This window comes from Pongo pygmaeus, chromosome 4 (genome assembly GCF_028885625.2).
Source record: "Pongo pygmaeus isolate AG05252 chromosome 4, NHGRI_mPonPyg2-v2.0_pri, whole genome shotgun sequence".
Lineage (NCBI taxonomy): Eukaryota > Metazoa > Chordata > Mammalia > Primates > Hominidae > Pongo > Pongo pygmaeus.
This window is the reverse complement of record NC_072377.2, coordinates 166,230,652-166,257,094: the sequence shown is the minus strand read 5'-3', so window position 1 is coordinate 166,257,094 and position 26,443 is coordinate 166,230,652. Positions and strand designations below refer to the sequence as shown.

Below are 26,443 nucleotides of genomic sequence, written 5' to 3'. Positions count from 1 at the left end.
AAATGCAAATTGCCTCCTTGCTTGAAGCTGGCCCCTGCTCCACATTGCCTTTAATTTTAAGTTCAAACTCCCCCATTAGGCTCTCTGCATGGCCCTTAACCTCCACTCTTCTCACGATTCTTCCCATCCTGTCCTGCAATGTACCCACAATGATTTTCCAGAGATCATGGTAATGGGCTGTGTACTCTCCCCCAAATCCAACCTTGATATAAAAACTCTCTCCACCAGCAGTCCCCATAAGTCAAACATGACTTTTGACCCCCAGTTCTGGGTTGCCTGGGTGACTTTCACTCATTCTTCAGAAATCAGCTCAAAAGTCTCTATTTCCTAACCTCATCCCTGCCACATCAGAAAGTTGACCTAGAGTCCTCTCCACATTCTGAACTCTTACCTTACACATGTGCCCATCATAGCATTTAATTCACATTTTAACCCCGCACTAGACATATAACTATAAATACAAAAATTTAATTAAAAGAAGGTATCAAAACGTTCAGTGATCACTGTAAGTTAATTTGTACCTATCTCCATACCCTATCCTAGGGCTGGCATGCAATAATAAGGGCCCAATAAATAGATTGTGGCATATATGAATGAGAAAATGAATATAGATGACCTTTCTAGCTGTTATGAAAGAAGAAAAGAGATAGGAACGTTATTACTCTAACTCTCCCATTTTTTTTCAGGAATCACAACTGTCCTCACAATGACCACAATCAACACCCACCTCCGGGAAACTCTCCCTAAAATCCCCTATGTGAAGGCCATTGACATGTACCTGATGGGGTGCTTTGTCTTTGTTTTCATGGCCCTTCTGGAATATGCCCTAGTCAACTACATCTTCTTTGGGAGGGGGCCCCAACGCCAAAAGAAAGCAGCTGAGAAGGCTGCCAGTGCCAACAATGAGAAGATGCGCCTGGATGTCAACAAGGTAAATTCGGAGGGCAAGCCTTCCTTGCTTCTTAAACTCATGGAAGAATGCTAGCAATACAGGTTGATGACCTTGTTGAGCAAATGAGGAAACCAAGCCCAGGGAAGAGAATGGGTAATTTTCCCCAAAGCACACAATTAATGATGGATGCACAATTAGGGACCAAACTCATGACACAAGATTTGGATGCCCTTTCCATTAACAAGAGGAGTGCCCAAATATGAGAAGACCTTTGTGATGCTTTCTCACATATGAGTATAGTACCTATAATTATTTATGCATTCTTTAAATGTATTCACCTAATTTATTTAAAAAGGAAATTTAATGTTGCTTCAGTCAGTATTACTTGCTGGACAATAGCTTTACAAATATATAAGTAACAAATTTTAAAAACTATATCATTAAGTTCTAATTTATACTAGATGAAGTCTCTGGCCCTGAAATCTGCATTCTCTTTGACTTAAAGGAAAGATAAGCAAGTATAGAGATGTGTTACAGACCTACCAAGCAAAAAACTGAGACTTTTTCTTTGAAACAATCAGAAGAACATAAGAAGAGTAGGCGGAAAAGACAAATAGTTTTCTCCTTAAATGACAATGCCTTGCACATATACCACTTATCATTGCAGCATTTGACTAGATGAGGCCACCATCTTGCTTAAGTCAGACATGGTCAAAGATTCCCACAAAACTATAAATGCTGTTTATTTGTTAAGTCAGTAGTTTTCAATCATGGGTGCCAATGGAATGACCTGAACAGATTAAAAAAAATACTGAAGCCTTGGTCCCTTCCCCAGAAAATCTGATTTGATTTTCTTGGAGAAAGCATGGGCAACATAATTTTTAATTGTTCCCCAGGTTATTCTAATCTGCATCCAAATTTGAGAATCACCACTTTAAGGTTTTTGATGGTAGTCCCAGTAGAGCCAGCTCTCTTTACTCTCAATATTAAACTTCACCTGGCTTCCTGTTATAGCACTTTCTGCACTAACAGAATACTTGTATATGTATTTTCCCAGAGGGCACATTTAGACCTTTAGCAATAGCCAAAGAAAAGTCTATTTTCATATCTGCCCTAAATACTGTTTATAAAGTAGTGTCTAATATTGGACCAATAAATAGTTCATCATGATGGGACTAGGAAAACATTAATCAATCCTCTTAAACCATTTGGAATTATTAATTATAACAGAAGCTGATCATTTCCTTGATGTTTTGATGTTTCTAACTTCAAATTAATTCCAAGGATAGCAAAACATAAATAATCTCTGCCATTGAGTTGTATTTGGAGCAAACCATATGGAAGCTTCTAACTCAGTAATGTTTTTCACATATCCATAGGTCTAATATTTGGTTTTAGACTCTTCTCTAATCCAAGGCACTTCTTGCTTAGAAGATGATATTTGCAACAATGCAAATTTTAGGTATGGCCCTTGGAAACCAAAAAACCATAAGGGTCTAGGAAATTGTCAAATTCTTTCCCACACCCAAGGTTTTACTTATTGGAATCTGCCAATAGATTCCAATTTACCATTATGGTTCTCTCAGGCTGTCAAATGAAAGAGTATTTTCTAAACCTATTTTCTGATTTTCCTGACATAGTAGTCTTAGACAAGAGAAGAGAATAAATAAATAAATAAATAAACAAACAAACAAACAAATAATGCTATCTCATAGGACTTCAAAATGAGTCTAAATCAATTGCATAATGCAAGGCTGACTTAATAAGATCGCATCTGATCTCTTCACTTTCATCTACCCTATTTTTTATACCAATTTGCATTTAAATGATAAAGTTAAGACCTAGAGAGAGGAGGTTTTATATAAACTGAACCTGCAGAGCTTCAGATAGTTCTAAAATGGAAATAGAGAAAAGTTCACTAGGCAGTTACCCCATAGTGGTGAAAAGCCTATCCTCTTGGCTGAAGGTAGACCCTACAATTCAAGTGATGGTATATGAGAGAACAAAAAAGATACCAGAGATTATTTAGTATTTTTCAGTGGTTCTCAAAACAGGGTCATTTTCTTCTCTCAGAGGACATTAGGCATTGTCTGGAGACATCTTTCATTGTAAAAACTAGGGGATGAGGTTTACTACTGGTATCTAGTGTGTAGAGGCCCAGGTTGCTGCTACACATTTGGCAGTGCGCAGGATAGCTTCCCCGTAACTTCTTGTTTTCAAACATGAGAAACTGAGGTACTGAAAAAATAATATCTTTGTTGTCTAAATATTCTTTAGCAAAGTTGTTTCTCCATTTTCTTTGAGCAGCATGTGTAAGAATCAAGACATCATGAGTCATGATTTAGAACAATTGTTCTGAACAAATATTTTAAAGTCTTTCAAGTTCAATATTTACCTTCCCATTTAACATCTGTGTGACAGTAGACAAAAAATTTAACCTCTCTGGCCCTTTAGTTTTCTCATCTGTGAAATGGAGTTAATTCCTCTCTTATAAAGTTATTCATGAACATAATTGTGATAATGTGGAAAGAGGGTAATATACTCCTCAATACATGGTAAGCACTCAGGAAGAGATAAATATTAATAAAATATTAAAATATAATAAGTAGTAGGCATTATTACTTTTTAAAATGAAATTTGCAGTCCCCATACTTATTGGTGATGCTAGTATGTGTGTTCTACATGCTCTACCATGTGGAATGCAGTAGCATCCCTAAAGCAGTGTATTGTTTAGACAGGAATGTTTTATGTTAGAAGTTTTAAAGTCAAATCAAGAAAATCATTTTTCAAAGGGTATTAGCTGTAAAATCTATAGCAAATCAACTGCATCAAACTTTATTAATTATTTCTTAGAGCAGAAAACCTACAACCCATTTTGATTAGATTAAAACAAAACGCTGACCATCAAACTTTCCAGACTCCCACTCTTTCTTTGTTCACCCAGCATGAAAGGTTAGAGGAGGTCCACATTGCTCCTGATTATGCGGTGCTGTCTTTTGTGTCAGCATCATGAATAATACCACCCCATTTCTTATCAAGAATGTCCCTTCTTTTCAACTGTAATTCTATAGTTATTTTTTTTTTCCAAGATCAAGCACTTATAATCAGCTAAGCATTGTTGGCTGCTCTGGGAAAATCAGGAGTGGGATTAAATTTTTCACCTTCCTTTGGTGATTTCCTAAAGATGGAAGGAGTGTGTCAGATTATCCAAAGTGATTTTTGAGCTGTGCTCTGTCCTGAGGTCAGGGAGGGTTGAAAACAGGAAGCCTGCCCAGGTGGGAGCCCAGTGTTGATTCAGCAGATGCTACCGCAATTTTTTCAGCCTCTTTTTTATATTAGCTTCTCTTAAATTTTTGTTTTAATAAGTGAATTTGCAGCTCTTAAAATAATTCCCATCCTATCATTTCACTGATGTAAAAGCCTATGTGCCTAAAGAAGGTGAAGTAGCCAAGGTCACATAGCAAGCTTTTATCTGATCTGGATTTTTCTATCCTTCTCTAGTGTACATACAAGTGTGCTGGCAAAAAAAAAAAAAAAAAAAAATCAAAAACTGAAAAGCTAATTCCATGTTAGTTTATGTATTCCAACTTAGTTGATTTCACCTGAAAAATCCCAGCTACCTGCACATGAAAGTTTATAAGCAAGTGTCACTTTCACCGTTGTCTTCATGTGAGAAGTTAAGTAGTAAAGTACTAAGATTTTAAAAATAAACTTTAAACCAACATGAGGTCTACTGAATATTTTTTCCCAAGTGTCCTTTGGAGTAGTTTAAACATGATCTTTATTCTAATGCTAGGAGAGTCTTTCCTATTTTCCCTTGCATTCTTCTAGTTTGTGTGTGTGTGTGTGTCTGTGTGTGTGTGTGTCTGTGTGTGTCCTAATGGAATTTGCTTTTGATTGATTTCACCCACTGTTCTTGCCCATAGCTTCAAGTTTCAACTCCTCTTACTTTTCTTTTAAGCTTTATATTGTTTCCTTGTTTATTTTTCTGCCAAATACTAAGAACATGCATATTTGAGAATCAAGTTATTCTTGCCTCTTTCCACCGTGGTACTTGCACATATCAAATGCACCTGCAGCCAACAGTTTTCTAATGAAAGCTGCACCACAGAGATCTCCATTTAAGGGTGTTCTTTATTCTGCATTCATGGGTGCTGTGACTCTTTGTGTTGTCTTTATCCATTGTGTGTAATCTTTTCTAATGTAAAGCCACTAAGATATTTTCAATCAATTTATTTCTACTGCTTGGAATTTGATGTTTTTAAAACAAAACATTTTTAAAAAACTTACTCAAATTCCCATTCTCTGTTAGCCTTTATCTAAAGGATTTCTAAAGGCCAGTAGCATTTATCTATATCCAATTTACTTTAACCATCAGGCCTAATCTAGTAGCATCAATCGACTTAATTAGCACGTTCTCTACTTTGTCTTCCAGATTTTTTATAAAGATATTAAACAAAATGGGACCCAATATCGATCCTTGTGGGACCCTACTGGAAACCTCTCCCCAACTAGACGGACTACCAATTACGATTTCTCTCTGTATACGGTTAGATAGCCAGTTTTTAATCCATTTATTTGTATTTCTGTTGGGGCCAATTTGTTTAGCTGTTCCCTTAAAAAATGTGCGGGGTCTTTGCAGATAACCTATGAACATGTATCCACGGAGTCTTGGGGATAAGTTAAAACTTTTTCAGGAGACCTTACTGGGACTTTCCTAGGTTTGCTTTTTCAGTATAGCTTTGGTGAACCTAAGCTTCAGTGTTTCGCTCAGGAATTATTGTTGTGTTAGGGAAAGAAATTAAATGGATCATATTTTGAGAATCTTTTTCATTTGTACTGAGAGGAAAAGAGTGTCATTATTTCTTAGTTTTGTTGTTGTGTTTGCTTTTTTCAGACTCTTTGGATTGAATAAGTGAATTAAACATTTCTTTTGTTGGTTGGCTGAGAATTCAGAAATTTGTCTACATTACTAACTTGTATCTAAGAATGTTATGCTTGCATCAAGTCCTTGTTGATTTCTTGTTACTTATTTTACAAATAGGTATTGTATTGGCAGGCTCATCATTATTATAATGATAGATAAAAGCCAATAATTGACATTGTTGTTTACCAAAACTCTTGACTTAAATGAACTCTAAAGAAAGCCTGTTTTTGACTCATAGTTTAGTTTCTGAATCCTCATGTGTTGGTGATCTTAATTGGCAAGTTGTCATTCATATTGCCCTCCAAATTGGAGGAGGAAAATGATAATTGTCACCATTCCACCCTATCATCTACTACTTGTTCAACTCCAGTGTTTAGCAAATGCTATTGGATATTTGTGAATCTTTTCTATGAGGACTTGATGCCAGAAGTGCTTCCATTATTATATGTTCTAAGTATCAGGCTATCCCTTAATTTTGTGGCTTTGACTCCAGAATCTTTAATACATCATTGTTGTTGCCATTGGGGTAGGGGACAGAATGGATAAGCTACTGAATTGCTCCTTTGTGCTGGTATTTTGTCACTTTTTGACTTCATTACTTGTGTTATATAGTAACAAAGTCTAGTAAATAGTAATAATTAAATTATGGAAGAGATGTTTGAAATTTTGTTAATCACTATTTTTTGTTCCAATCCCCTAAACATTCCATCACCTACTATGTCTGTGCTCTCAGACTATCTCATTGATGTTGTTGCTGCTGTCCTTATTTTTTAACTTTAGTTACGCTTGTTGAAATTAAAGTAGACTGATTTGATTGGGCATTATTCTGGGTCAATTGTTAATTATGTAGAAGAAAACATGTATGGAAGTTGGATTTATGATGAAAATGATTGAAGAAGGCTGTATTTCTAAAAACCAAAATCAAACACACTACATGATTATTGTAAAGACTGAGTAAAACTGCATGAAAATTCAGGATATCCTCAGATGATGAGGATATTTTTGAAAATTTGCTCATTGGTGCATTAAATTGTCCAGTTGATGGCTTGAAAGGGTTAATACTCTCTTATCTCATGATTTGAACACTAATTTGTTAATACCTCTTCCTCTATCTCATAAAATATCATATTAACAGAAATATTCAATGAAAATATGAATTCTACATTGAAATATGAATTCTAACGTCTTTTGTTTTTATACTTTTCTATGTTGGATATGTCTTTATGCTGTCCTTTGAGTCCTTTTTTAAGTTCACACTATGAAATAAGGTCTAGTATTTGAAAGTTCAAATAACAAGCTTTCTAGTAAACTTATAACCTATAAGAGCATCAAGATATATGTTACAATTGCAAAAGGTACTGGGAAGACTAGTGGATTTTATAGCTATATGAACTGGGTTCATATTCAAGCATTGTCATTTATAAGCTGTGTGACATTAGACATGTTTAACCTTTCCAAGCTTTAATTCCTCAACTGAAAACTAAAAATACGAATTTCTGTCTTATACAACTGCTGAGAAGAATAAGTGAGATAATTATACTAACGGCCTTATGTAGTACCAAGCAAAGGACATTCAAATAATAGTTGTAATTATTCTGGAGATGGTGGCAGGGATTGTGTATCTTTCTCAGATTTTATTTAGTTCTATAACTATTTTTCTGATTACAAAACAAATTCATGGTCATTCTTAAAATTACACAAAAGATAGTGAAAATCACCTGCACACTCCCACACAGATGTAATCATTATCAACATTGCCTTTTATTCACATTTAATGACATATTTTATATAAAAATCATATTCTACTCTTCTGTATACAGTTATTTCCTAGTTAACTTTTCATATCTTTTAGTATAAGTATACACCATTTCTAATAGCTATAAGATATGTAATTGAATGTGTGTGCCATAATTTATTTAACATATATTCAATGAGCACCTATTGTTTGATGTTTGCATTGTTTCTAAGTGATTTTCCATTATAAACAACTATAAAATAAACATCACATTGCTGACAGGTTTACACACCATTGTTCCTGATATATTTCTTAAAATGGATTTGCTAGGTTCAAAGTTATATGACTCTAAAGGGGTGATATCTATTATCAGGTTGTTCACTAGAAAGGTTCTATGATAGTTTACATACCTAATAGCCATCTGAGAGTGTGGTAGTACACACACGTACATATAAACACATACACACAGTGTATACGCACACAATTACCTTGCACTCCCACAAATGAGGAAGAAACAGAAAACATGTTTAACTTGGTCCAATTGTGATAAGTGCTGGAGAAGAGGAGAGAGAGAAGACTCCAAAATCCCATGTCTAGTCTCTATCCTCTCTTTCCAAAAGCCATCAATAATAAAATGTCAATAGAAAAATGAAATAGAAACTATCAACACCCAGCTCAAACTGAGGCTCTGCAAAGATGCAGAGATGCATAAGCAGATCCAGTAATTAGTGCAAGCAGAATCAGAAGAAATCTACCTAAATTATAAGTGAACATATGGGAAAACCCAGAAGTAATGTCTCCATCAAGATGAAGCATCTAAACAAAGAAACAGCATGACAGCTATGCGAGAAAACTACCACATGGGGAAGGCAAGGAGAAGACCTCAACATGCAAAGACAGATAATGACTCTTATATTTTAAAAAAAGTATATTTTGGCTGGGTGTGGTGGCTCACGCCTGTAATCCCAGCACTTTGGGAGGCTGAGGTGGGCGGATCACTTGAGGTCAGGAGTTCTAGACCAGTCTGGCCAACATGGTGAAACCATGTCTCTGCTAAAAATACAAAAAATTAGCTGGGTGTGATGGTGGGTGCCTGTAATCCCAGCTACTAGGGAGGCTGAGGCAGGAGAATGCTTGAACCCAGGGGGTGGAGGTTGCAGTGAGCCGAGGTTGCACCACCGCACTCCAGCCTGGATGACAGAGTAAGACTCCATTTCCAAAAAAAAAAAAAAAAAGTTTATTTCAAGATACTAAAAATGTATTAAAAAGTATTTTAAAAGTATATTTAAAAAGTATATTTCAAGATAAATTAAAACTTCCTGTAACAAAATATTTTCTCACCAAAATTGAAAGAATATGTGAAACCAAAAATCAAAAATAAAATAATAAACAAGAAGCGATTAAAAGAGGGAAAATGAAGGCAAAGCAATCCTTATGAAACTAACAAATCAATCTAAAACAGTAAGAAAGATAATCAATTTGGCCAAAAAGTCAAGGCAGTAGCACAAAGTTCAGGCTATAGTAAATCATGCCAAATGCAGAGGAAAAAGTTGTATGGACAAAAATCTTTTAGAGGAAGCATAATAAATATACAGAACAGGTACTGTGGATTAACCATGCAGAACCTTAATGTTAGTAAAGAATGGAAAAAAAATGGAATAAAAAAATATTTAAGTCTAATGTCAGAATCTAATTATAGAAATGCTGATAATAATAAACACTTCTTCTCCAGGCACAGTGATTCACACCTGTGATCCCAGCACTTTGGGAGACTGAGGCAGGCAGATCACTTGATCCCAGGAGTTCAAGACCAGCCTAGGCAACATGGTAAAATCCTGTCTCTAGAAAAAGTACAAAAATTATCTGGGTATGGTGGCACATGCCTGCAGTCCCAGCTACAAGGGAGGCAGAGGCAGGATAATTGTTTGAGCCTCGAAGGTGGAGGTTGCAATGGGCCAAGACTGCACCATTGCTCTCCAGCCTGGGTGAAAGAGGGAGACTCTATCTCAAAATAATAATAATAATAACATAATAAACCTTTCTTGAATGCCTACTATATGCTTAGACAATTTACATATATTATGTCAGTCTTTATTATTACCCCATATTGTTATTATTATATTCTTTTGAGTAGTGAGCTGAGACCCGGAGAACATGATTAACTTTCTTAATGTTAGATAGCTAAGCAGTGGTTGAACAGAAAATATGACTACAGAAGCTACATACTTAACTACTATGATGTACATTCTGTATTTGTACATATATGTAATGAAAGTAGTGAATCCTGCTAATTACCAGGTTGTTCCCTGGAAAAATTTTGCTATTCCTATTAGCACCATTTGAAATTAATTAATAATTGCATTAATTAATTTATTTACAGGTATGTATAACAAGTTTAAAAGGGTGTAATGGGTTCCAAGATTAAAAATTATACAACATATTTAACTACTTATTATATTCCTCTGAAATTACTAAATTTCCAGTTAAGAAAAAGTGAATGAGCTACAAGGGAGAAAAAAAAGTTAGGTTTCAATATACTCCACAGCATGTTAAATATTGTTAGACAATGGAAAATTTCTTATAAGTTTCTGAGAGGGAGAAAGTATAACCTAAGTTATTACTATTGATACATAATGACAAATGAAAGATACTTTATCCTCAATTTGCAAGATATTAAGGAATAGTGTCCGTGAGTCCTTATTTGTGGGAAATAATATTGTAATACAACAATCTAGCCTCCGATAAAATGTAGTCAAAGTTAGGAACTTTGGAACAGGAAAGACCAGTGTGCTGGCATTTAGAACTAAAGATAACATGTAGAACTAAAGCTATACATGTCCAGGAGTTAAGGTTGCCAAATAAAACAGAATTGAAATATTTTAAAAAGCTAGATACTAAATATGTGTGAAAACAGTGAAACAGGAGAATAATCTTATGATGTAAACTAAAATTATGCAGGGGTATTTTTGAGGAGAGAGGAGATGTTTGTTTGCTAATTTATAACAAGAACTTAGTATTTACGCTTTTATTTTTAGAGTTTATGAATCCAGAAGTTAAAGATTAATAATAAAATCAGCATAGATAACGTAGATCACCATTATGACAGTGTTTCTCAAGGGATCTATCATAGATTGCCAACCTAGAGTCACTCGTGACATCTGCTTAAAAGTAGATTCTACCTGAGAAAATATAGATCAAAATCTTTAGTGGGGAAAGCTTAGTAATCTACATTTTTCTGTGCCCCAGGTTTTTGTGGTATACACTACAGCATGATAGCCTGAGGACCATTATAGTAGAAGATGTAAAAACTGATAATAAATCTTACAAAAACCCTTCATAACCTGAAGGAAATGAAGAAAGATACAGATGATGTAGCTAAATTTTGATGTCAGAAATAGAGATAAAGATGACTAGAAAGCTAATTTAGAGCATAAATTCAGATGACAAAATTAAGGCCAAGCTTCTCTGTGTAGAGCATATATCAACTCATCTATGGAAAGAATAAGATTTTCAGATTGAATCTAGCAACCAACCCAACAAAATGCTTTATAATAGAGATATTTCTAAAGTAAAGGTATTAGAAAATGTTCTAAATAAAGTCATGGGAAAAAACAAATGAGGCAATTACAAATCTGAAGAAAGCTGAGAATTGATCATTATTACTATATAAAGATGAATTTAAGATAAAAGTATCACAACCAAGAGATAGTTTTATAATCATAATTACTATTCCAAATAAAGATACAATCATTATACATCATATAATTTAAATCAAAAGAGCATCCAAATAAATTGAAGTGATAGGAAATCAAAGGAGGAAATGACAGAAACGTTAAGTGGTATAATTATAAATTTTACTGTTTGTATAAACTCTTTTATGTATAAGTCATGTGTCAAAGATACAATAAAAATTAAATTGAAGAACATTTAGAAAATAATACTAATTTTAAATACTACATAATTAATCCTCAGTTGTGTGGTTAAATTACTTAACAGTGAGATGGCCATAGCTTAAAACATCTTTCTAGCAAGTAATTTTAAAAACTGAATTAAACATACAATTTAAGAAGTTAGAAAAAGTTCAGCAACAAAATACCTAAATAAAGCAGAAGGAATAATCAAGATCAATTATAAATTAACAAATTAGAAAATAAAAGTAAAATAACCCACAAGTAAAATAAAGACATAATTGATAAAGGAAAAGGCTATTAAGGAAACAAAGAGGAAGACAATATGAATATACCAAAATGGTAATTTTTAAAAGCATAACAATTAAACATTAAGGGGAAATTAAAAGAAAACTATGCAAAGATCTTAGAAAATGTGAATATATAATTCATGACATCCTTAGAAACTGTGAATTAGAAAAAAATTAGCCTAGATGAAATAGAAAAGAAAAACGACCAATTAACTAAAGATGAACTTAACAAAATTGACAGAAAAATATAATTCCCACTCAAAAAGAGCATCTAGCCCATAAGATTTCAACAATGAATTCTATCAGACATGAAAATTCAGATACCTCTAGTGGTATTTAAACTCTTGTAAATAATAGCAAAGAGAAGGAAAAACTTCCAAATGATTTAGATGGTCACATAACATAAATAAGCTACCAAAACTATATTTCAAAAACAAAAGCATGTGAAGGAAACAATGGACCCACTTAACTGGTGAACATTAGTGGGGAAAATTTTTTAAAATTAATTTTTCAAGTGAAATCCAGAAAATACAGAAAGCAAACTACCTCATAACCACAGAGTGCTATTTCAAATTATAAGGGTAATATTTTCCATATAGATGAGTTGAAAGGGTGAAAAACTTTATATATATATATATAATAAATATATAAAATATATATAATATATTTTTATATTATAGCCTTTCCATAGATACCAAAAAGGACATTAACAAAAATTAACAAAAATGTAATATTCATTCTTGGTTATAAATTTAAAATCTCTTAGGAAATTAGAAAGTGAAGAATGCTTCCTTGCCTGGGTCTCTGTCTTTATTTCTCTTTATCTACCTTTCTTATGAAAAACTCTGACTCTTGCCTCTTGGCTTAGGATGGAACAGTTCAGGCTAGAACAAGAAATGGATGCCCGCCATCACCACTATTGTTTATTTTTTTAAAAAAAACAGCTAATAAAATTACATTAGGGAAAGTAAGGAATATTGGAAAAGGATAAGAAATAATTTTACTCTTAAACAAGAACAACAACAATTTATTCAAACAAAATTTAAGGGAATTAACTGCGAAAGACTTAGAAACAATATGAGAAGTTTGGGAAGTTCCCACAGCTTTTTTCCTATATAGAGAATATATAAACAATAACAAAAATATAATGGAAGGAAAGAGCCCTTTTTGCAGTAATAAGATTTTTTTAATTTTATTATTATTAAGTTTTAGGGTACATGTGCACAGAAAACTTTGTGTTTTTTTAAAGTATTTTTTAAAGGTAAAATTTATAATAGATTAGTTTTTTCTAAAGTATTCTATGAGCTTTGTGTAATGTCATTGGAAACCAATGGGTTTTATTTTTGATTTTATTTCTTTGGTGGTTTATTTTAGAAATTTGACCCAATAACTCTAAAGTTTATTTGAAAGAAAAGTATGTATGTGAGGAATCCAGAAAGTGAAAAATTTTAGAGAAGAATTTTTGTACTAGAAGTTTAAGTGACTGATAAAATCACAGCAGTGAATGCAATATAGCACTGGCCCAATGTTCTCTATGTAAAGGAAACATAAGTTGATTTAGAGCATAACAAATTTAAGTTCTTAATAAAAGTATAATTTCATATCATTGGAAATCTGTGAACTATTCAATAAACAGTGAGCAATGATTTGGGAGTATTTAAATATAATACCATGTATCTAACCTACCCCTTTCTCCAAATTAAATTTTAGATAAGTCAAAGATTGAAATATTTTTCTAAAAATAGGAAGAAATACATAAAAGGCAAAAAATCATGTATAAATGTTTTAATAAACATGGATTAGATAAAACATGGCAGAAAATTCAGACTCTATGAAAGAATGATAGTATTCTTAACCTTGCAAAAATATTTAATTTCTGTATACATTTTCTCTCTCTCACCAATCTTATCAGATAAATCTTTTCCTTTTACAGTGACCATATTTTTTTCTTTCTAATTACATTTTTAAAACACATGGTTATTTTCATTTACATAATAGTCAAAAATATAAGAAAGTAAAACTCTCTGAATCCCAATCTCCCTGAGAAAAAAAACACCAGCAGTACTTTACAACAGTTTTTCATATATATAACGATTTATGCATCTATAAGACCTTCTTTCTCACTTTCCCTTCAGCAGCACTGATTGTTGATTGCTCTTTGCAGTTTATAATGGGTATAATCTTGTCATTTTAACTTGTATTTATTGTATTTCTTAAAATATTGAGCATTTTTTCATACATTCATATGCAGTTTGAATTGGCTTCCCTGTGAATTTCCTATTCTTATTCTTACCCATTTTTATTAAGGGCTTTTTTGTTTTCAGTTTCAAGAGTTCTGGGTATAATAAAATATTAACATTTATTAATATGTGTATTTCAGATATTTTTCCCCAAGCCCTCATTCATGCTATGACAAGTTTTTAATTTTTAAATTGTCCATGTACTTATTCTATTATACTCTGTATGTTTTCTGGAATAGCTAAATTCCTCTTGGAATGCTGGGTTAAGCATATGGTCTTCTAAATTTTTCTGAGACTTTTAAAATAGCTAATTTATTATTTCATGTTTTGCATTTAATGCGTCTTGAACGATGAGTTATTGTTAGTGCAAGAATGATCAACTTTATATTTTTCCAGAAGTAAAACGAGTAACACAAGCATCATTTACTTATTTTAGAACCTTTTCCCTAGTGGTTACATTTGGAGAGTGGGATGGGATGGTAGGGGCACTTCTGCTTTTCTCTGTATATCTTTCTAAAGTGTTTGTTTCTGTTTTTGTTTCATTTGTATAAATTTATGGGGCACAGATACAATTTTGCTACATGCGTAAATTTAATAGTGATCCAGCCAGGGCTTTTGGGTTATCCATCACCCAAATAACATACACCGTACTCATTAAGTAATTGTTACAACTAGTATATATCACTTTTAAAATACGTAAGTGTGTGAGTGTGTGTCTGTGTGCATATTCTCGCCTGACTTGCCAGTATGATCTTTTCATTACATTGTCGTTTTTTTTCCTCTCTCTCTCATGCACACACACACTCACCTGCCACACACATACAAACCACACACAAATAAAATTCCTACTTTTTCCAATTTATATAGCCTTTAACTGGAATAACACAAGATAATTACAACCCCATGTATATAGCACATTAAACATTTCTAATGATTTCTAATGATTATTGCTGTCAAGTAAGAATGAAAGGGCTCACACTTGTAATCCCAGCACTTTGGGAGGCCGAGGCAGGTGGATCACCTGAAGTTAGGAGTTCAAGACTAGCCTGGACAACATGGTGAAACCCCATCTCTGCTAAAAATACAAAAATTAGCCAGGCATAATGGCAGGCACCTGTAATCCCAGCTACTCAGGAGACTGAGACAGGAGAATCGCTTGAACCCAGGAGATGGAGGTGGTTTTCTGTGAGCCAAGATTGCACCACTGCACTCCAGCCTGGGCGACAGAGTGAGACTCTATGTCAAAAAAGAAAGAAAGAATGAATGAATAAATGACAGGGAGAAACAAAGAAAGAAAGGAAAAAAGACAAGGAAGAGAAAAAGGGGAAAGAAGTAAAGGAGGAAGGAAAGTAAAAATAAACAAAAAGAAAGAATAGTTAAGCCTGAACAGTAACTGCCCTGCCCTGGGTGTAGGTAAACCCATGCTGACCGCCTTTCTTGCAATGCTGTCACCAGAACCAGAGAGTCAAGATTCCAGTGACACATTTAGACAAAGTCATCTCTAATATTATTTTTTTCCAATCTTGGATGTACCTATAGCAGTGTTGCTCGTGGCTCTGCAGATATGGGTCTTCACGAAGACAAATTAATTATCTACTTCAGTGCAGCAGACCGAGGTTCAGGAGTCTCAGGCTTCAGGTCTCAACTCTGAGGAGCCATATATGTGATATCAGAAATGTCAAACTCTGTCAAAAAATAAGGATGTGATCATCAAGATCTCATCCAGTCACCTCAAAATTACATAGCTCTAAGATACTCATTGTTTCCTTGCCTGCATTTCATCAGTCTCATTACCTCTTTTCAATTAAACCTACTTTCATTTATTTCTACTACAAATGAGTGGTAATTAATGTGCAATTTACATACACTTACACAGAGTATACATCTTACTGTTATTTAAAACCTATTCTCTTTAACAAGTTTCCTTTTGGAAATATGAAAAATGTCTATGGAAAGAAATATTATAAAATAATTCCTTGTGTTAGCAACAATTTAATGTGCTTCGGATGTGATTTCTGTCCTAAAAATGATGCATCTATAAAGATTTGTTGTATATTTCAAAATAGCAAGAAGACCTAAAATGTTCTTGACACAAGGAAATGATACATGTTTGAGGTGGTTGATTTCTCTGATTTGATAATTACACATTGTATGTATCAAGATATCACATGTACACCATAAATATGTATAATTACTATGTATCTATAACAAATAATAATTTAAAAATCCATAAAAAGATGCTTCTTACACTGGATAAATTAGAATGCAAATTATATATTTTGTAAGTTGTAAAGTAATAAATAACCAAGCAGTCGGGCACATTAGATTATAATAATAATGGGTCCTGATATAGTTTTCATTTATCTCAATAATCACTAGATGTACAGAAGGTAGATATAATCCCCATTTTATAGATGAGAAAATGAAAAAAGACACCTAGGAAGTCATTGATGAAACAGGCTCCCAGGACCAAAGCCCTTGAATCTTCCTGCCATGTATTTTATTAATGCAGTCAGTTTCTCTCTAAATTGCACCTGATTCAGTGAACCTGGACATCTCCTGCCCTGCAAAGAGTGAAAGACTTAACTATGACTAATTTTCTTTCAATTGGGTTTCTTCCAAGCATAAGAATCACAATCAATGAGTTAAATTTTGTAAACATATTTATTCTGTCAGAATACCTAGCTCAGCACTAAACCAAATATAATAAATCACAAAAACGTTTATATGTAATGCCATGTGGTTTTTTCAAAGCATGCAGTAATATTTTGCCTATTTTTATGCTCAATTTTTATTCTAGAATTTGAAACACAACAACACTAACATACTTCTACCATATTACTAAATCACTACCAGAAGCCAAATCCACCTCTAGTGGATTATTAACATAGCCTTTAAGGAAAAATGTGCCATAGTTTTCAATCTTAAGACAAAGATTACCTTTCTAAAGCCCCCAAAGTTAGTATGAGACTTACATATATTATTAACATTTAATTTATTTCCTTCTTTCCTTTTTTATCTGTCAATATATCGATAGCAGATCCTAGGAAATTCTGGTATCATGAAAGTAGTTCTCATGAGAACATTCTGGAAAGATTGTGGACTATTTATTGAAAGAAAAGGAAGGAAGGAAGGAGGGAGGGAAAGAACAAAGGGAAGAAGGAAGGGAGACAGCAGCAAGTGGGGGGGAGAGAGAGAGGGAAAGAGAGAGAGAGAAAAACTGTTTTACATGGACAGCTTTGGGAATCAAGGGCTGGCATTAATTTTTTATTACCATTTTATTATTAATATTCAATTATTTTGTCAAAATAAAACAAGTACAATACCTCCAGCAAGTCTTGTGCTCCTATAGAAATTAGGAACTTTTTATGGCCTCTGCTGAGAAGAGGTTTGCAAGATTACTTGATGCTTTCTTAGTTTTGGCAAAGGGCACCTCGGGAGACATAACAAAAATGAACCTGACATAATCCTGAAATCTCCCTCAGCAATAAACAAGCTGTCTCTTTGCCTCTCAACACTTCTGCTAGCTTCTACTACAGAAAATTTCTGGAAGTTGGACCGGTTTCAAGGGCACTAAAGCAGGCATGCTGCCTTGAGTCAGAGGGTACCTACTGTGGCTCCCTAAAGAGGGTTCAGGTTAAGCATCTATGAGTCATGAGAGGGCAAGCCTGCTAACCCCAGCTGCCACCTTGAAAGCACACTGTAATAGTGAGTCCTCACACGTGACAGAGGATTTCAGATTTCCTTTGCCCATGATCCAGGATTGTTGACCTCAGTTGTGTGGTGGAGAATGTTGGTCTCTGGAGCCACAAACATGGGCTGCATTCCCGTGAGAGCCTTGTACGTTGCCCCCCTGGCGCCGCCAGCTGCAGTACAACACGACACTTGCCTCACGAAGTTTAGGAGGCACATCACCAATGTGTTGATCAGCAAATATTTATCAAACTAATGCTCTTGGAGACCAAGCCAACAGTTAAGAGCACGGACAGTCCTGAACATAATCAAACCTACTCGATTATGGATTGGAGAAAGCCCAGAATCCAAGCCCCAAGACTGTCCCTTAATCACTACGTGAGGATAGGAAAACGCTCAGGGCCCCAGTTCCCTCATTTGTAAAATGGGGCTTACAGTCCCACCCTGGAAACATGTCTTAAGGATCACATGAAGAAGCACAGGGCAAGTGCTTGGAACAGCAGCTGCCATTTGGAAGGTGGTAACTTTGAAGTTGATATCTACCAGGAAAGTGATCACAAGGGCAGAACTCTGACTTTTCCCATTTTCCTAAGATCTATTTCTAAATTCAGTAGCATTGGCTCTCTCAATCTAACGGCACAGTCAGTCCACTGTCTCGGTGGTGGTGTTTTTTGAATCGTTAATCAGAATGAGTAGTCTATGGTACAGATAATACATGCTGCTGAGTTTCAGAGGACGGAGGTATTTTCTTCAGATGCATGTTGAGGAAAAGATTCACACAGTAAAAGGTACATTCCATCTCAAAAAAACCGTAGTGGGGAGGGGCGCAAAGAGCTGCTCAGTCCAACCAGAATGTATGTGTCTACCGTAGAATTACAGTAATTTAACCCTGGAAAGAGGTTTAAAGGATTCTGTCATTTTGTAAATGAAAAGACTGATACCTAGAGAAGGGAGTTACTAGTCTAAGGTCACAGAGCCGTTATGTAACAAACACTAGACTCTATTCCAGGCCTCCAGTATCGCGTGCTCATTCTGCAGCACTGCTTCTCATTCCTTGACTTCATAGGACGTAACAGCTTGACCTGCATCCTTCCTCAGTCCCTGGCATTGTTCCAACAAAGCTGATCTGAGAAATGCTAGCACAAAGGAAACCATTCAGGTGCAGTAGAAAAGGTTCTATCCCTTCTCCTACCCACAGTGTAAAATCGAGCAAGCCACTTCCACTATCTGGACTGCTAATGATGTCTTTCAGAAGCTAGTGTTTACCAAGAGCTTACATAAAGCCAGGAGCTGCTCTGGTTGAGTTATCTCTTACCGTCCACTGCCCCTTAACAGCACTTTATAGAGAGGGTCGTTCTCAGACTATAACATCAGAATCAACAATCTAAGAATGTAAAGTCCCTCATTCCTGGATTTGCTGAATCAGAATTTCTGTTTGCCTAATAATACAAATTTCAGCAAATTTCCAAAACGACTCGATGCTCACAAAACTTTAAATCTTGCTGGTTCGCTAGGTGATATAGTCCCAATTTTACTGATGTGCTCTAATTTTACTGACGTGAGAAAGCTGAGGCCCAGAGAAAAGTAACGTATTCATTCACACAGTTAGTTAGTGGCAAACCTGGGATTTGAATCCAGGTATTTTTTGTTTTGCTTTGAGAGTTTTCAATATTTGACCCAGAATCTAGCTGAGATTTTATTCTTTGGCAAAGCATCAGATTATCAGCTGGGGTTGACCTTCCGTGTTACCTTTCTAAATTTATAATTTTCTTAATTTCCCAACTCAACTTGCTGCTTATGTTTTATAAAGTTAGCAACTTTCACTGTCTGCCGTCATCTTCAGATCTCAGAGCCAAGGGTAATTTGGTGTTAGAATGAAAGAGAGAGATATTTGACAAGGCTGTGTCAAATTAACAAGAATTCTAACAAGAGAGTTGAGGAGTGAGAGCGGATGGTGCATTTGACGAATACTCACTGGGGTAATTCACTGTGTAATTGGCCAAATGCACAGAAGCCATCAGACTGCAGCTGCACAAGGCCTCCCTGGCTGAGGCAAATTCATAGTTCCCTCTACATCTTAGACTCCCCTGAGGGTTTAGTCTGTACCTTGGTTGAGATTGATTTAGCATTCTGAAAGGGAAGCACACACACACACACACACACACACACACACACACAAAACATTACTGATTAACTCTTCTACCCTTTACCAAATAGATGAAGATCATTTAGCAGACTTGCAGAGCTATCCAAGGTTCTTGGAAAATTCCTCCCTGTAACACCTGTTTTATAAATCCTATAGTCATTGACTTTTATAACTTTAAGGGATCTAAGATATTATCTAGCCCAGTGCTTGTTCATCTTTAACATGCCTAAAAACGACCTAGGGATCTTATGAAAATGCAGATTCTTATTCAGTAGGTCTAGGGTAAGGCTTGAGATTCTGCATTTTTAACAAACTTCTCAGAGATGCCAAAGAAGCTGATCTGTGGACTAAATTAAATAGCAAAGATCCATCCTAGGAAATATAAATAAGTCATACCTGAAGTACCAACTCAGAATGACTCTTGGTTGCTGCCTTGAGAACTACACTGAGGATTCTGTAGTTGAATCTGAGACCAGCTGGTCAATTAGCAGTGCCTACCACAGGTTTAAGAACAGGAAACCTACCTGAAGATACTCTTTCACTTTTACGTACAGAAATTGAAACCCAGAAATTTCAGTGACTTGCTCAGGGTCACATAAGCAAGTTAGTGGTTAGAACTAGGACTAAATAAAGCTGGAATATAAATCTAGATTTCTCTTTCTGAGTTGCACATTTGAATCACAGATTGCGTGTGAAGCTGTTTTAAAATATCTTTCTTCAGTTCTATTATTGGCAACCATAGAATCCAATTTGAATTCAAGAAGCCAGGGTTACTCAGCCTAGCTAAGTCTCTGAAAAGCTCTGCAACTTTGTGGAAAAATATTTCTCTGGACCTTTAGTTTTATTATCCATGAGATGAGGAAGTCCATGCCTGGTATGTCACATATATTCTAATGGTGTAGATGGCAAGGAGATCAAAGATATGAAAGCAGTTAGACAAAACATAGGGGACTTACATGAGGGCATTTTTGTTAAAATTGCTTTAGGATAATGGCCAGGCGCTGTGGCTCACACCTGTAATCCTAGCACTTTGGGAGGCTGAGGCGGGCAGATCACGAGGTGAGGAGATCGAGACCATCTTGGCTAACACGGTGAAACCCCGTCTCTACTAAAAATACAAAAAATTAGCCGGGCATGGTGGTGGGCGCCTGTAATCCCAGCTACAGGAGGCTGAGGCAGGAGAATGGCGTGAACTTGGGAGGCGGAGCTTGCAGTGAGCCAAGATTGCACCACTGTACTCCAGCCTGGGCGACAGAGTGAGACTCCATCTCAAAAAAAAAAAAAAAAAAAAAAATGCTGTAGGATAACTTTAAACTTTCTTTGAAGTTTTTTATTTTTTGAAAAAGATATAAAAAATGTGTGTGTGTGCGTGCGCGTGTGCATGTGTGTGTACACGAAAGAAACCGTGCCACTGTCCTAGGTTGAATTTTAACTGAAATGATTGCAATTTTGAGTTTGTGATAATGAGGCTTTTCTGATTTTCCACTCATCTTTCATGTATCTGGCCTATGAAAAATCATGCATAGGCATGGGAAGAAAGAGAGAGAGAAACAAGCCAGCCAGCCAGAAATCTTGGTAATGATTTCTTGTTCTGAGATAAGGTGGCTTCCAGTAGCCACAAGGCTTCATGTTTCTCCATTCATATCTAAGAGAGATGGAGATTTTATTTTTATACAAAGCCTTCAAGAAAACTTTCCTTTCATTTCTCTATTTTTTAACTTTTATTTTAAGTTCAGGGGTACATGTGCAGGTTTGTTACATAGGTAAGCTTGTGTCATGGGGGTTTGTTGTACAGATTATTTGATCACTCAGGTATTAAGCCTAGTACCCATTAGTTTTTTCCTGATCCTCTCCCTTCTCCCACCCTCCATCCTCTAGAAGGCCCTAGTGTGTGTTGTTCCCCTCAATGTGACCATGTGTTCTAATTATTTAGCTCCCACTTATAAATGAGAACATGTAGCATTTGATTTTCTGTTCTTGCATTAGTTTGCTAAGGATAATGGCCTCCAGCTCCATCCATGTCCCTGCAAAGGATATAATCTTTTTCTTTTTTATGGCTGCATAGTATTCCAGAGTATATATGTACCACTTTTTAAAAAAATTTAGGGCCGGGCGTGATGGCTCAAGCCTGTAATCCCAGCACTGTGGGAGGCCAACACGGGCGGATCACGAGGTCAGGAGATCGAGACCATCCTGGCTAACACGGTGAAACCCCATCTCTACTAAAAATACAAAAAAATTATTTGGGCATAGTGGCGGGCGCCTGTAGTCCCAGCTACTCGGGAGGCTGAGGCAGGAGAATGGCATGAACCCGGGAGGCGGAGCTTGCAGTGAGCTGAGATCGCGCCACCGCACTCCAGCCTGAGCAACAGAGCGAGACTCCATCTCAAAAAAAAAAAAAAAAATTTAGTCTATCACTGATGGGCATTTAGGTTGATTTCATGTCTTTGCTATTGTGAATAGTGCTGCAATGAACATGCATGTGCATGTGTCTTTATAATAGAAAAAAATTATATTCATTTGGGTATATACCCAGTAATAGGATTGCTGGGTCAAGTGATATTTCTGTCTTTAGGTCTCTGGGAAATCACCACACTGTCTTCCACAATGGTTGAACTAATTTACACTCCCTTCAACAGTGTATAAGCATCCCTTTTTCTCCACAACTTCATTAGTATTTGTTGTTTTTTGACTTTTTAATAATAACCATTCTGACTGGTGTGAGATGGTATCTCATTGTGGTTTTGATTTGCATTTCTCCAATAATCAGTGATGTTAAGCTTTTCTTCATATGATTATTGGCCATATGTGTGTCTTCTTTTGAAAAGTGACTGTTCATGTACTTTGTCCACTTTTTGATGGAGTTGTTTATTTTTGTCTTGTAAATTTGCTTAAGTTTCTTATAGATGCTGGATATTAAACCCTTGCCAGATGCATTGTTTGCAAAAATGTTCTCTCATTCTGTAAGTTGTTTACTCTGTTGATAGTTTCGTTTGCTATAGAGGAGCTCTTTAGTTTAATCACACCTCATTTGTCAATCTTTGCTGTGTACTGCTTTTGGTGTCTTCATCATGAAGTCTTTGACTGTGTCTATGTCCTGAATTGTATTGCCTAGGTTGTTTTCTGGGTTTTTATCATTTTAGGTTTTACATTTAAGTCTTTAATCCATCTTGAGTTAATTTTTGTACATAGTGTAAGGAAGGTGTTCAGTTTCAATCATCTGCATATGGCTAGCCAGTTATCCTGGCAACATTTATTGAATAGGATTCCTTTCCCCATTGCTTGTTTTGTCAGGTTTGTAGAAGATCAGACAGTTGTAGATGTATGATCTCATTTCTGGGTCCTCTCTTCTGCTCCACTAGTATATGTGTCTGTTCTTGTACCAGTACCATGCTGTTTTGGTTACTGTAGCCCTACAGCATAATTTGAAGTCAGGTAGAGTGATGCCTCCAGCTTTGTTCTTTTTGCTTAGGATTGCCTTGGCTATTTGGGCTCTTTTTTGGTACTTTAGGAATTTGGTTCTATATGGATAGTTTTTTCTATTTCTGAGAAGAATATCCATGATAGTTTAATATGCATAGTATTGAATCTATAAGTTGCTTATGGGCAGTATGGCCATTTTAATTATATTGATTCTTCGTATCCATTAGCATGGAATGTTTTTCTCTTTTCATTTCATTGCCTCAATTGATGTAGTCCTTCTCATTCCTGAACCAATCTTTCGCAAGGGAGGGGAGGTACCAAGACTGACTTAAAACAATCAGGCCTACACCTAAACAGGGGGTCAGTCTCAACTATTGTCGCAATGGATGGGATTGATTCAACTACAACATCCACTGTGAGAAGCTAGAGAGGAAATATAAAGAATTAGTCAGCTGGGCATGGTGGCTCACGCCTGTAATCCCAGCACTTTGGGAGGCCGAGGCGGGCAGATCACGAGGTCAGGAGATTGAGACCATCCTGGCCAACATGGTGAAACCCCATCTCTACTAAAAATACAAAAAAAAATTAGCCGGGTGTGGTGGTGGGCGCCTGTAGTCCCAGCTACTCAGGAGGCTGAGGCAGGAGAATGGCATGAACCCAGGAGGCGGAGCTTGCAGTGAGCCGAGATTGCTCCACTGCACTCCAGCCTGGGCAACAGAGCGAGACTCTGTCAAAAAAAAAAGAATTAGTCTTACCTGCCTATATAAATCAATGAATTTATATATTCTCTCTCAGGTAGAGAAGTTTAAAGTTGCAAGTATCCATAGCAATGGGTACCTTTTGTTACACATCTAACAAAACATCTAACACCTACCCCCATGTATGTCAGACATGAGGGTAGGTTCCTTAACTATCTTATCTCACCAAAAAGAATATAATTTTTTTCTCAGTCTTAAAACATCCCTACGAATAACATTGCTCATTTTAAGATTAGGTCATAGAACTTCATTTGAAAGATGAAGAAATGAAGGCTCAACTAAGCAATGGAAGATGCCCAAAGTCACATAGCTAATCAGCAGAGGAGCTAGCATTCAAAGCTGATTCCAAACCTCATGTCCTCAAAACTTAAGAAACTGTATAAATGGTCTTATCTACACTGGAATTCAGGATGCTACTTTCAAAAGACCATCTACAAAATGTGATTTTATATTATTATTTCAGCAGATATTTATTGAGTCCTTACCAAATATGTGCCTTGCCCTCGCAATGACCACATTCTAAAGTGAAGACACAGGTTAAACAAATTCCTTTAGAAGTAATATATAATTATAAATGGAAATAAGAGCAGTGAAGGAAGTGCCTACATTGCTATAATGGGGTGCCTGATCAGATAAGGGAAGATCAGGAAAGACTTCCTCATGAAAAAAGAATTTGAACTGAGGTCTGAAAGATGGGAGCTGTGTAGTGGTGAGGAAGGAGGAAGAAGGATCATCCTCCTCTCAATTATATGATGCAGCAAATATTAGAAATCCCTTGGTTCTATTCAAACAGCTGCATATTATTTAGCATCAACCATGCGCTAGTAAGAATTTGACTTTAGCTTATAAGGGCTTTTTGCAATTAGTTATTTGCCATACATATTTGTTATAAAGACATTTGTTCCATAATCACACTCCCCTTAGCATTAGGTATTTGGCTTTTGCTGGACACCGTGAGCACAGGCTTACCAGCATACGCTGAGTTATTTTGATGACATCATGTTTTATTAATTAGTGCTGAGTCAGTTCCCTTCAGTGCTTCTAATTTTTTTAAGCACAGCTACTAGATCCAATGCTAGTTGAGCATTAAACATGTGTCAAAACTTTTTCTCACAGGATTCAGTAATCCATGAAATTCCATGTATCCTCCCCATCCAACTCATCTCTGTTCAAGATCTCTGTTTTGGCACTACCCTCATGCCCCCTGCTATTCAAGAACCAAATGTAACTCGGAATCTGTAGACGCGAAGTCCACTGGCTGTGTTCCCCACACACCTATGAAAAAGAAGGCTGTTGCCTCTCTGTTAACCTTTTGTTCTGTGTTCACTGGGAGTCCTGCCATAAGGTTTGCATTAGGTCAGCTTTCTGGCTTCTTGGCCAAATAAATAAAAAACAAGAGGAGGTAGGAGTAGGAATATATAGAAAAAATATCTCTATATATCTGAGTAGAACTTTTTATAGTCTAGATGGTGTTTGTGAAGTCTCTGAGCTTAGAAATTCTTTTTCAGTCAATATCTTCCAGGGAGAAAGAGTTGTCAGATTTTTAGAAGGATTCAAACATGAGTGCCTTGCCTCAGGGGGACAGAAACTAAACCTTGGCTTCTCTGCTTCCAACAGAAAACTAGGGGCAGGTTGTAATTTCCCTCTTGCCTGGAACTGAGGCAGTGACTGGTTTTGCATGTCCAAACCCATCCTCATTACTTTTTGAGACAAGATTGACGTCAGTTTCAAAACCCATGAACAAGAGAGAACCATGAGTCCTCCAACGACCTGGGAAGATTTGGATGACAACCTTTAAGTCAGTCATGACCTGTCAGTAAATCTTGAAACTTAACATGATCCACTTTCACATTTACTACTCACTGTCAGAGATTTTGGAAGATTATAAAGGGGAAAGGAGTATGGCTGTCAGCCACCCCTTTTCCCTCTTAGTGATGTGCACTGTCATCGACAATATGTATAATCCCAGGGAAAAAAACATACCTCCTTTTCTCCTAACATTTGGCTGTTCTCCCCACTGCCTTTACTCCTGTGCATTAGAAATGGTTGACTGACTGGACTGTCTCCAGTCCTGTGGAAAGAAACCAAAACAAATGTCCTCTGTGGTGTTATTTAAAAATGGATTGGGATACTTTGAATTACTAGGTAACTGGTGTGTGCAAAAATCTTTAGCAAGTCATCACCCATAATGCTTTTGAGTTGTGTGAACCAGCTAATGAAAAGATTAGATCAATTGTCTCTCTCCAGGTTGGGAGTTGAGTCAATAAGCTAGATGAAAATTAAACTAGAGCAAGCCTTCACCTGTCAGGATGTAAGCTCACAGGTGTTAAAACTTCTTTGAGTTATCAGGATTGGGTAGGCAGATTCTCATTCCTACCTCCCTGAAACTTGTCAAAAATAGGATTTGGAGCTTATGTAAGCTCATTGCAAA

At 35.9% G+C, this 26,443-nt stretch overlaps 1 protein-coding gene across 3 annotated transcripts in view; it reads left to right on the top strand.

The window, feature by feature from the left end:
* Window positions 1-26,443, top strand: part of GABRB2 (gamma-aminobutyric acid type A receptor subunit beta2) — a 259,173-nt gene that overhangs the window by 216,165 nt on the left and 16,565 nt on the right. For 2 of the 3 annotated variants that reach the window (XM_054489138.2, XM_054489137.2), the window contains exon 9: window positions 687-931. In XM_054489138.2, the coding sequence (XP_054345113.1) occupies window positions 687-931 (245 nt within the window). Of the gene's footprint in view, window positions 1-686; window positions 932-5,327; window positions 5,442-26,443 lie in introns of all 3 variants that reach the window. The other variant, XM_054489135.2, reaches the window with a different exon arrangement.